Below are 13,347 nucleotides of genomic sequence, written 5' to 3' on the forward strand. Positions count from 1 at the left end.
TATATATAAGTTGATCTAATGTAATGAAATGACTGGAGATAATTCATCGTCTTTTACAGTATCACATATTAAAATTAAGGTATAAGAGTCTATTCTTCATTGATTTTTGTATGCACTTAGCCCTTTTTATTCATTGTCTTTCTTATTTCCTCTCTATTAATAACTTTCTCTATTTGAAATATATAATGTAGCTCCTTTCATCCCAATGAAATACACATTTAAGACTATGGGAACATAGGGGTAGCCTTACTGGATCAGCCTAGTCCACTATCCTGTCTGCTATAGCAGCAAGCATCCAATGCTTCGGATGAAGGTGCAAGAAACCCTGTAGCATGCAGACATGGGATGATCTATCCCCATTAAAGTCTCCTCTCCCTACCAAAAATTAGCATAGGGCCTGAAGTATGAGGTTTTATATCCCTTCCAGTGTTTAGCAGTAATTATGACAACTCTGGATATTCTTGTTATCCATATATGTTTCCAGCCTGCCTTTGACATATCCTAAGTTCCTGCATATAACCACATCATGTGGCAATGAGTTCTGCAGTCTAATTAGGCACTGTATGAAAAAAGTATTTGCTTTTATCAGTTTTGAATTTGCCACCTTTCAATGTCATGGCCTCTTGTTCTTCTGTTATGGGACAGCAAGGACAGAAGGGAGGACAGAAGCTCCCCATTTACCTCCTCCAAACCCTTCAGCATTTTATATACTTTTATTATGTTCCCTATGTCTCTCTTTTCTAAGGTGAATACTGTCAGAGCCAGGGAATGAGGGGTCCTAGCTGGCAGGGCCTGGGAAAGAAGCAGAACCAAAAGCTGTGAAGAAGCTGCCCTTGGGCAAGCACATCAGCTTGGGTTTTGGCTTCAGGAGTGATGGAGACAACAGCTCTAGGGGCACCAGTAGCAAGGTGTGCCTGTTTTCCAGCTTCCTTAGCATCTGGAGGGGGCCAAATGTGAACTGTACTCTCAGTACTGGCTACTGCTGTGCCATGCTCCACTGAATGGCCACAGGGAGATAGTGGAAGTTTTGGGGAGGAATGATGCACTAACCAACCTGGCAGATGGCAAACTCTTTTCTGTTCTATGTAGGTTCTTATACACGCCCCCTCATCATCATTGTCCCTTCAGAGTAGCAGCCGTGTTAGTCTGTATCCGCAAAAAGAACAAGAGTACTTGTGGCACCTTAGAGACTAACAAATTTATTAGAGCATAAGCTTTCGTGGGTAATAAGTCTCTAAGGTGCCACAAGTACTCCTGTTCTTTTATCAGAGAACCTAAAAGGGTGTTACCCTCTTCACTTGGCATCCCAAAGGAAGGCATTGAGATCGTGAAACTGCTCATCTATCAGGGACCCTCAGACTCTAAAGTGAACAGAATGCTCTTGAGAGCAGAGAACTCAAACAATACTGCTCCTTAAATCCCTACATCAATCCCAAGAATAAGGGCAATGAGAGCACATTGCCCTGTGCTGCCCAGCACGGCCATACAAGTGAAGATTCTCCTGGAGGAGCTGATTGACTCAACTGATTCTGAAGTAAAAATATCACTGCCTGAAGTTTTATCTTGGAGGTTTCCCATTCATCTGTCAGCCAAGACAAAACAGCCTTAGCTTGAGAGATAAAATGATATCATAGTCCAAACTGATGTTCTAGATTTCTTCTATATATGTTTCATATGAACACTATACCACTAATCATAATCAATAAGTGCAGTGAATTATTTTTTAGTGAAAACAAATATTCTTATTGTAAAAGAAACATGAGAATAAATGAAGATAAACTAAATAGATTATTCCAGCACCCTGTGATTTCTTTTACAGTGATAGGGCTAGTCTTTTCCATTGTGAAAATTCTAGCGGAAAATTTTCAACTGGTTTCAATTGGCACAATAATTTATACTAAAGGAGTAGGTAGATTTTGAATTATAGGGGTGAAATCTGGGATCTCATGGCCAGTGACAAAACTCCCATTGACTTCAGTGGAGCCAGATTTTCACCGTAAGTATTTAAGTTCTGCATTCAGAAGATGCAAATGGGTTCCAATCAGGGATGCACAATCCTCCCCTGAGCTTTCTGATGCATGCTGGCAGGTGAAGGGGGTATTTAGCATGATGCAACCCATCCCCCCTGGTTTTTCCAGTGCAAGTGAGGGAGCATAGCAATGGCCTTGCTTCCCTAGATTCTAAGCAATTCAGACAAAGGCTTCCCTACGTCCAAGGGGCCAGGGCATTCAACTCTGAAGGCTTTGTAGTTTTAAAAAAAACCCATTATAATCTGCCAGTTATGGTGCAACACACAAGACACAAGTGTTCCACATTTCAGCCAGTCATTACAGTGTGGTAGGTGTGAAAGGTTACAACTATACTTCAGGGCAGAAGGCGAAAGCATTCAGGGGCTACAATTGTGGCTGAATTTATGGGGGCTGAAAAAATTGTAGAAATGTTCATTGCACTCTTCTTTGTGCAAGAGACAGCCACAGTCTGTTTTGTAAAGGGACTGCTCAGTGCAAAAGAAACACACTCTACTTACAGTACTGCAGGCTTGGGACATGTTGCTTTGTTTGACTGCACTAACTAAAAGGAAGTAAGAAAGGGGTGGAACATGGCTCCAACCCATTATATACTGAGTAACTCAGTTAACCTCTTGATGACCGCTTTACTACAATCTGTGTGATCAAAACATAGGCTCCCATCCTTCAAAATGTAATTCTAAATGTTTACATAGAAGCAGCTACGTTTTGTCCAGTTGGGTTTTTTCTAAAGTGCTGGCCAGTCAATGCTTTCTGTCCTTTTCCCTGCCTTGCTCTCGTGTCTCTCTTTCTCCTCTCTCATATTGCCTCCATCTAACACATGTTTAGTAGAAAGAGGAATCTTAATAGCTCTTTTAGTTCTCCAGTGAAAGGTCCTTGTAGAATGAAAATAAAATCCAAATTTGGCAGCAATACCAGAAACAACCTCTTCTAATAGGTAAAAGGTATTTGGAAATGGCAGAAAGATGTTCTAGTCTGATGCTTTGCTTACCAAACAACAGTTTGTCCTTTTCAGCTCACTCTGGACCATACAATCTGCTAAAATACATAATAAAGTATCTGGTAAGAAGAGACACATCTCCTTTGCTAAGCCCCTCAGCTGGGAGTTTGTAGAGACAACACAGACTGAGATGAAACACAGAATTACGTTGAAAGACAGCAGACTGACAAGCTTTCCTTTTCACACTCCATAATGTAGGCTTATGGTTCCAGGTGGGTGCTAAGCTTGTACTAAGGCCCTTAAATTCCACATATTGCAGTTGTTTCATTATTCCTCCCTATTGCTATTCACAGGCTGAGATGCCAGAACCTCAAATAGACAAGAGAAATCGCAAAATTACTAAAGAGGGAAAAATGACAAAATTCCATCAGGATTGCACTGAATACATGACAGCAAAGAAAAGAGGTGTCATCTTCGGTTTCCAGATCCCTCTATCCAGTTGACATATGCCACTGCTGCTGGATATGCTGGATTTATTACACTGTACTCCTGTGGCTAAGGCATGGGTTCTGGTTAGAGGAGTGAGAGGCACAATGTGACTTTCACTATTAGTTGCAGAGTGTGCTGAAGTCTTAGAAATGTCAAACTCCAGGTCTGTCACTTTGCTGGATGAACTAGATGAGAAAGTATTCTACAAAGGAGGTCCACTGAAGCAAATGATGTTTAGAAAAGTGCAATCTTATGAGACTTGTTACCATTTAAAATGCTTTCCCAAGCTTTAACTCATATGGAAATGAGTTTAAATATGACTTGGGTCTTGGAATTTGAAAAGGAAAGTACGGAAGGAGGACAGCTTTCAATTGACTAATCATACAAGTATGGTTAATGCTTTCTCTACCACCCATGACTCTTTTGATCTTTCTCCTATGCAAAGTCTGCCCCACCAACCCCCAGCATCCATTTCCCCAGCTCCTGTTGCATGTCACTGAATGCCTCTGCAGAAAGTTCCATGAGCAGGTGGATTTTCTCCACAAATCTGTTTTTTTCTTTTTAAGTTCTGCAGTCTTCCATATCACCCTCATTCTCCTATGCCCACAAGCACTGTCACCTTTTGGCTACTTTTGACTCCAGTTTCAACCATCCTTCCCTGCTTTCTGTGCAAGATCTTAAGAACATAAGAATGTCCATACTGGGTCAGACCAAAGGTCCATCCAGCCTAGTATCCTGTCTACCAACAGTGACCAATGCCAGGTGTCCCAGAGGGAGTGAACCTAACAGGTAATGACCAAGTGATTTCTCTCCCGCCATCCATCTCCACCCTCTGACAAACAGTGGCTAGGGACACCATTCCTTATCCATCCTGGCTAATAGCCATTAATGGACTTAACCTCCATGAATTTATCTAGCTCTCTTTTAAACCCTGTTATAGTCCTAGACTTCACAACCTCCTCAGATAAGGAGTTCCACAGGTTGACTGTGCACTGTGTGAAGAAGAACTTCCTTTTATTTGTTTTAAACCTGCTGCCCATTAATTTCATTTGGTGGCCCCTAGTTCTTATATTATGGGAACAAGTAAATAACTTTTCCTTATTCACTTTCTCCACACCACTCATGACTTTATATACCTCTATCATATCCCCCCCTTTGTATCCTCTTTTCTAAGCTGAAAAATCCTAGCCTTTTTAATCTCTCCTCATATGGAACCCGTTCCAAACCCCTAATTATTTTAGTTGCCCTTCTCTGAACCTTTTCTAATGCCAGAATATCTTTTTTGAGATGAGGGGACCACATCTGTACACAGTATTCAAGTATCTTCTCTTGAGGGAGTCAGGAAGATAAAAATCTGCTATAGCCTTCCTCCTGTTCCCCTTCTCCTTGAATATACTCCCCTTTCTTCCCTCTTACTGACATTGACATTTCTTGTCAGGTTCCCACCACCTCTGATTCCTTTATCCATTCCAAAGACTCCTTCCCCTTCTGTCTCTTAACCTCCCTTGCTAACATCCTCTCCCTTACCTTCCTCCTTAACCTCTGGTTCCTGTAAAAAAATACAAGTGTCTTTGTTCTCCCCAATCCTGAAAAACTTACCTCTCCAACTACCATCTCTATCTCCCCTTCATCCTTGAGTTCATCTTCATTTTTTGCCCCCCCTCTTCCCACTTTATACCTTTTTTGGGGTAGTGCCTTGTATCATTCCCCTCCTGACTGCTGTCTATGACGGAAGGGCAGCCCTTCACTCCAACGGTCTGACTGCAATAATGGCCCCCGAGGATAGCTGTGTGAAAGTTAGAGCAGCCACCAGGGAATTGAATTGGCCCCAGGACTGGGGGAGCACAATTAGGAAAGAAATACCTTCAGCTGTATTTGCATTATTGTAGTGTGACAAAAAAAGGACTGGTTTTCCTTTAATTTGCACCAGTTTCACGCTAGTCTAACTCCATTACAGTTACTCCTGATTAACACCACTGGGAGAGGAGCATCAGGCTCTTTGCATGCACATTAAGGTTGATATAATTTATGCTGACTATCGTCAGTTACAAGGAGATGTTTTGGCAGTTGGGAATCACTAGGCATACGGGAATTCTGGCCAACCTCCTTTTCTACACCTGTTGTACCAACTGCCAGGAGTGGGAGGTGAAGCAGGAGATACCCAAATAGTCCTCTACCCAGGGAATCCTCTGGTGGGTGGCTATTCTGTCTCCAGGGCAGGATCTGGGCCAGGAAATAAGTGGAAGGGGCTGATTTCACAAAGAGTGGCACTAGGTCAAGGTGGAATTAATAAAAGAATACTGTCTTTTCAGGGAAACACAGTGACGAGCTTCTTCTGTGTCACTAGCTGGGCTGCAGGCATTTGAAGTTAGGTGGGAGCAGGGCGTGGGGTGTGAACGAGGAAGAGATTTAGATGATGGTGCTGCCTGTGACTCAGGGATTCAACTCTTGCTTCATTCATTTGGATACTCCTGATGCTATACCTGATGGAGCAAGAGGTAAGTGTCCTATTCATCTTATTAATAGCACACCATAATAGTAGAGATGGAACTTTGGCTACTGAATCTTGCCTTAGAAAAATAAAATGCTCTGACCTGAGTATAACTGCTTCTAGCAACTGAAACTATATGCCAGAGAAAAACCTTCTAATTTCTTATCTTAAGAAAAAAAAATAAAATTCACGATTTAATTCAAAACTCTGAACAAAATGAAAAGTGTGGGGAGCTTGCCAGTAGGAATCCGAGCTGGTAGAGGTTCCCCAGATTCTATAGATTAGATAAACCTGACAGAATAACTGACATTAGCAGAATGAAGCAACATCATAACAAGGTCTAAAAGCTACAGAATGGAACTGGAAGATTACACTTATTGGGGTGGGGAGCAGCAGGGTATGCGAAAGGGTTGCTGAGATTAAACTACAATTTACTGAATGAAAAAGAGCAAAATCCAGCTGACTGACAATTACAGCAACTGGACATGATGGGAAGGGAATGTAGTGTAAACCTTATTTAAAAATCAATAGATAATTTTCCCCACATGTTGCAATATGAAAGGCCAGAAGTTAAGGTAAAGGAGAAAAGTACCTGCCATCAAACACTATTTGGAGAAAATAAAAATCAGATCAACAAATTTGCACTTAGTTCTTAGTTCTATAGTTTAAGCACATTTCATGATTTTTTTAAAATCACTCTTGGTTTCTCAGTGGTGTGTGTAACATTCTGATGAACTACACTAGTTTTTCATCTATGCCATCAGCAGATCAGCGTGAAGTAAAATCACAGCCAAGACTATATTGGCGCAACATTTGTAAATATATAACTACAATGCAATAAAGATAATACAGAAATCACAGAGTACAGCAGCTCAAGCCATGTATTTCAGTTTACCAGGGTTTAAATAATGAATGTTTGTGCAGCTTTAAATTGCCACAACTCTAAAATCCAAACTCAGCCCAAAATCTATGATACCATCTGCTGGTATAGAACTTAGCAGTGGCCTGTGATGCAGAAAGTCCATTAAAGGTGAGGCTACTGCTGCCTCAAATGTCCACAATTACTTCTCTGTTCAGGAGGCCAGTGTAGCCACCAGAAAATGGGCATAAAAAAGACCTGTCCAGGGGTATGTTGACTCAGCTGTCAGCAGATATCTAAAGTGGTATCCATGTAAACAGGGATCAGTTTTGAACATGTGATGGTGCTGTCCCAAGAGCCAACAAAAACCCAAGCTCCCATAAAGAGGAGAAAATTGAGTAGGTGTAGAGAGATTATATTATTCAATGCTTAAGATGCTTGCAAGAGCTCTTCTTTATTATGTGTCCAGTTCCAATTGGCTATGCATAACAACAGCTTCATACCAGATCATGATTAGGATCAGGGACAAACAACTCAGAGAGAGACTACTGGAAGATCCCAAATTAACCCTTGAGAAAGCAATTCGAATTGCCAAGTGTCATAACTATAAAGGGAAGGGTAACAGCTCTCCCGTGTACAGTACTATAAAATCCCTCCTGGCCAGAGACTCCAAAATCCTTTTCCCTGTAAAAGGTTAAGAAGCTCAGGTAACCTGGCTGGCATCTGACCCAAAGGACCAATAAGGGGACAAGATCCTTTCAAATCTTGATGGGGGGAAGGCTTTTGTTTGTGCTCTTTGTTTGGGAAGTTGTTCGCTCTTGGGACTGAGAGGGACCAGACATCAATCCAGGTTCTCCAAATCTTTCTGAACAAGTCTCTCATATTTCAGACTTGTAAGTAAACAGCCAGGCAAGGCGTGTTAGTTTATGTTTGTTTTCTCAACTTGTAAATGTACCTTTTGCTAGAGTGTTTATCTCTGTTTGCTGTACTTTGAACCTAAGGCTAGAGGGGGGTCATCTGAGCTGTTTAAGTTTGATTACCCTGTAAAGTTATTTTTCCATCCTGATTTTACAGAGAGGATTTTTACCTTTTTCTTTAATTAAAAGCCTTCTTTTTAAGAACCTGATTGATTTTTCCTTGTTTTAAGATCCAAGGGGTTTGGATCTTGATCCACCAGGAGTTGGTGGGAGAAAGGAGGAGGATGGTTAATTTCTCCTTGTTTTAAGATCCAAGGGGTGATCTGTATTCACCAGGGAATTGGTGAAGGTCTCTCAAGGCTACCCAGGGAAGGGAATTAGCTTTGGGATGGTGGCAGCAGAGCAGATCTAAGCTGGTAGTTAATCTTAGAAGTTTTCTGCAGGCCCCCACATTTGTATCCTAAAGTTCAAAGTGGGGAAGCAGCCTTGACACCAAGCAAAAGAAGTCACCCAGTCCAGACTGGAGTTTATGGAGGGTGTACACTGCTCTGACACTGTGGACATGGTAAAGAATCCATAATACTACACGAAAAGAGACCTAAAGCAGAAAGGCATGTGGAGCTCAAAGCTGGAATCCACCAAAGACAGAACATGGCACTGCACACACTGTGGCAAACAGCACAAGCCACAAAAACCCATGGCATATGGAAAAAGATGCAAGAACTACAATGAATTACAACACTTTGCAAAAGCTTTGCTTTATTCTAAGTCCAGTCCCAACTAACTGTGCTAAACAATGAGAGCTTCTCAGCACCCTGCCCAGACTCTCTTTATGAGCTGAGTTTCCCAAACAGAAACAGATCCCCAATCCCACAACTATAAGAATGATTTGATGTCTAGTAAATGTGTCCTTCAGTGACTTCTGGGAATCAATACATTTTGCTTATGACAAAACAAGTTAAGACGTGCCTTATCAGGGTAATGATGAGCTACCTACTGGTACCTCTCAAGGTCCACAGCACTTCCGATCCAAATCCCACTGAAGTCAAAGAAAGTATTTCCACTGACATCAGTGGGCTTTAGATCAGGCCCTTCATTGACCAGATAATTTTAATTGCCTGTCCATATTGCACATTATATTTTTCTGGTTGCAAAAAAGTGACCAAATCCATTCAGGAGAGCCAACCTGACAAGGAAAGGGCAACTTTTCATATATGTCTGTGCAGATGCCTTTAAGGATTTTTTCTGTCTAGTAACCAGCTGTAATACAGAACTTAGTGGCCTTGGATTTCTAAAATTAGCTCGCTATCTCCTTATTTAGACACTTAACTAAAAGAGATCTCAGTTGCAGATGTGTTGTGCACCCACAATGTTTACTGAAGTAAATGGGAAATGTGCCTGCTCAGTTTCTGAAAGTCAGTCTACTTTTACTTAGGAGCCTAAACAATGATTTAGGTGTCTAAACTTCGATACGCATAGCCGAAAACTGTGGCCAATGGGACTGCTTCCATGAGTAAGGAAAGCAATATTTGGGCTTTTATCATTAGGGCATGAAAAAAATTAATCTGATATCCTGGACTATCTATGGCTGTACATCAAAGATTATCCAGGGAGCTTATTTAAGTTTGCAGCCACTAAACACAATTACTGTTAAATAGAGTCCATTGGATTTCATTTGTTTTTTTAATACACGGCTGAGGAGAGATTATCAGTCAGGTTAAGGCTGCATGCTATAAGCTGCAAGAATATTTTTGGATTATACTTTATTTTAAGGGCAAATTTAATTATCACCGAATTATGATGGCATCCCCATGGGAGCAGATATGGCAACTGCAGTAGTGCAAGCCACATTCACAATGAGGAGCGCTATTTAAATGAAACTAAAATTAAGCTGAATACCAAATGAACCCATATGAAAAGGATTTAATCATCCAATGAGTATAAATGAAATATAAATGAAAGCCATTGCTGAAACACTGCCATTGTTGAAAGGAAACAGAGTGAAAATGTTTATGAACATTTGTATGAAAGATAATTGAAATTCATTCATATTGTTTCAAACAATTATCATTGCAAGTGTAAAAATTCTTACAGATATTTGAGGCTAGGAAGATTCTGGAAGGCGTCTTGGTCAATGTACACAAGGTTATTTGCTTTCTCAATTCTTCTGCAAAAGGAGAAAATAAAACATTACAGCAAATGGATCAGTGCCTTTTTAAATAGATCCAGGGCTTCTCTTAGATAGAGGATAGCAATACATTTGGGGGCTTTTCTGACAGGGGATAACTCTACATGACCCCAAAGGAGCAGCCAGCCCAAACCTAGCAGAGTCAGAATCCCAGCCCTCTACCTGTTTTACCATATTGCTAATAGCTGAGGAAGTGTTTTAGATCAAAGAGTGAGAGAGTTGAGGGCAAGAGACAAGGGAACCATCTGGTTGAGAAAGGAAAGGGTGGGTGGGAAGAGAAGGAAATAGACAGATGAAAAGAGAGATCCCAAGCAAACATGTATTGAATTTTTAAAGTACATCTGAACCAAACCCTTTGATATCTGGCCACTACTAGTCTTTATATTTCTATCCTACGATCTTATGTTGCTCACTTACTTACATTTCATGTAGTTTGGGAAGGCTGGAAAACACATTAGCTTCTATGACTTCCAAAGCATCATTCTGGGATATCTCTCTGTGGAGAATAGAAGTTGAGATATTTCATGCCATGGTACAAGTGAAAAGATAAGCCAAAGAAGTATGGATATTTGGTGAAGAATGATACCTAGAATTTATAGGGCACCTTTTATCCATAGACCTCAAAGTACTTTATAAAGGAGGTAAGTATCATTAGTCCCATTTTACAGATGAGGAAACGGGCCCAGAGAGGTGAAGCAGGCCTGTGACAGAGCTGGGAATAGAATGCAGGTCTGCTGAGTCCCAGTCATGTGCTCTATTCACTAGACCACACTGCCTCCCAAAGGTCTTATAAATTACAACAGGTGCATGCACATATGAAATTATAGCGCACGATCTATGGGACACAGACTGTTTACTGGATCTCAGACATCACTGAATGTTAGTATAGATTTAGCCAAGACTTTCATAACCCTATGATGGGGAGAAGGGGAGCTTTAAATGTAACAGCTCTGAAGAGGTAGGATTTTTGGTTCCACAGTAACACATACTATGATTTTGTCCTGGTGTAAAATGTTGAGCTTACTTTAAAAATTTTATAGCAAATTTCCAGAGTTCTGCTGTCAGAAGGCAGGAAGCCACATAGGTGGTACAGCTCATCTGTCCCCAGAAGAAAAATCTGAAGAAACTCCACCTAATCTAGCTCATGATATTTATACGTGATTGATGCCTCTTATGTATAGTTTCAAAACTGCAGAACAAAAATGGGTACAGTTTTCTTTTATGAGCTGAAACCCCAGCTGTGACAGAATACATGCAGCTGCACACCACCCTTTGCTCCACTTGTCTCTGGGGGAGTTTCAGCCCATGGTGTAACTTAGAGTAGCCACAGGACTGCTTCACATTACACCAGTTTGGTTTGGTCACCAAAGGGCTACCAGAGAGAAATTGCTCTGGCCAAGTCTTCTATGGTGAGGGGTACCAAGAGAGGCAGGCTAGAGCTGGCTATTCTAGAGGGTTACCCACATGCCAATTTAGAGATCAGAACAAAGGATCCATTTCTCAGACTTGAATCTGGTCCACGAAGTACATTTTGAGATTTGGATGCAACTCACTAATGGGAGGACACACCAGCACACAGCTGCCAAATGAAGCCCCGTGAAGCTGTATATCGGGCACCCCTTATTTATGGTTATTTTGTTCTTTTGAAATTAAGGTAGCTACTGCAAATGGATTCAGACACGGCCCAAAGTAAAATAGTAAGAGACAGTCACTATATGTAAGAGATCAATTATAAAAATAGTTAAAAACTAATATATATGAAATATCCCTCTTTGTTTTGAGCAGCCCCTGAACTATGCCTGCCAAGTAGGCTGCCCATTAAAAAACAATCTTGCCTGCCTCTTTATTATGTATAAAAATCCTGTATCTATTTTGTTTGTTTCTATTTAAATAAAAAAAACACTGCTTTTTTTAAACATTAGCAATTCAGATCTTGTCTACTGTCAAAAACTCTACAGTGACTGGAGAACAAATGAATTTATGATATCCCAAGAGACTGACTGATGAGCAATTGAGAAAGACATGATTTTACCCACACTGCAATGGGAATTGCATTTATTTAGCTGAGGGCTGTGTTGCTGCAGAATCCACACATACCAGCTTCTCTTTATTATTTATTTATATTACAGTTGCACCAATATGCCTCAGCTGAGTTTGGGGCTTCACTGTGGTATGAATTATAGGAACACATAGTATGAGATTCTGCCCCAAAGATCCTACAATCCAAATAGACAAAACTTGGGAGGGAAGACAGAGGCAAAGAAAGGTGAAATGGCCATCAAGGGTTAAAATCAGTAAGTCAAAGACACAGGTGGGAACAGAAACCCGGTCAGTCCCAATCCACTGTTCTAGCCATTGTATCATGCTGCCTCCACAGTTTACTATAGTGTACAGAATTAAAACCAAGGCCTTAACCAAAATATTTTCCATTCCATTCCCATCTTATCACAATGACATATAAAATATCCATTATGAGTAATCACCTTTTATTGTACATTTATATGATAGTGCAAACTGCTTGCTCAAGTACACTTTAAAAGATTGAATGAAACCAATGTTGTTTGAAGCAGCCTTTTAAGAGTTCATTTTATTATTATTATTTTTTATGAACAGCACATTTGCTGTTTCCAGCAATCTAAAAATCTGTCATCTAGAAAAAGGCAAATCCACAGAAAATGCAGAACATTTTATACCGCCAAATGAGATTAGCCAGGAGAGAGTCCATGCTGCAAAACAGCACAGGGACAAAGGCTGCAGATTTATTTGTCTTTTGTGATGTAGGTTTTTTGCAGGTCACAATAAAGGCACCAAGATACAGTAAACTATACTGTATAAGCTCCCCAACAGATGGCGCTGCTGAGGTTAATCACGTTTCATGAGTTGACCCAATAAAATGTGTGAATCCAGCGCTGTGACAGGGCTGGAAAGTCTTATCTGGCATATAATTTGGGTATGTTTTTAGAAGGATGCTTATTTATTAAATGGTTCTGTGTCAGAAATATGCTCTTTACTTTGGGAAATTATAGAGGGTTATGTGTTACTTTTAAGAAAAGTGTTTAAAGGTCAGGCTAAAGTTTGTGCTAAGCAGTCCACAATATTTTCGAAAAGGAAAAAAAGGTTAAAAAAGAAAGGAAGGAAGATAGAAATCTCTGTTTTTCTTTTAAAAGATTATTTTAAAAAAATCTAACCACACCATTTGCATAAAATGGAGTTTTGTTCACCCAAATATTTGGGGAATAAATATTCATGTTTGCATGCATACAAGGGTATTTGTGCGCAAGCAAGAGTATTTATTATTCGTTATCCACTGTCTGTCATTTGTTGTTATTCTGTTTAAATTTTCATTCAACCAGGTAAGGATGAGAAACAAGAGCATGATTTAGGTCATCAATCACACCCCACGAATAGTAAATGAAAATGAGCAGTTTGCAATCAG

General features: G+C 40.4%; 1 protein-coding gene across 3 annotated transcripts in view; it reads right to left on the reverse strand.

Moving 5' to 3' along the window:
* The window catches only part of FSHR (follicle stimulating hormone receptor), a 179,463-nt gene that overhangs the window by 47,320 nt on the left and 118,796 nt on the right, over positions 1-13,347 (reverse strand). For all 3 annotated transcript variants that reach the window (XM_054024383.1, XM_054024384.1, XM_054024381.1), the window contains 2 exons: positions 10,333-10,407; positions 9,816-9,890 (listed from right to left, as the gene is read on the reverse strand). In XM_054024383.1, the coding sequence (XP_053880358.1) occupies positions 9,816-9,890; positions 10,333-10,407 (150 nt within the window). The remainder of the gene's footprint in view (positions 1-9,815; positions 9,891-10,332; positions 10,408-13,347) is intronic.

This window comes from Malaclemys terrapin, chromosome 3 (genome assembly GCF_027887155.1).
Source record: "Malaclemys terrapin pileata isolate rMalTer1 chromosome 3, rMalTer1.hap1, whole genome shotgun sequence".
In the NCBI taxonomy this organism is placed as follows: Eukaryota; Metazoa; Chordata; order Testudines; family Emydidae; genus Malaclemys; species Malaclemys terrapin.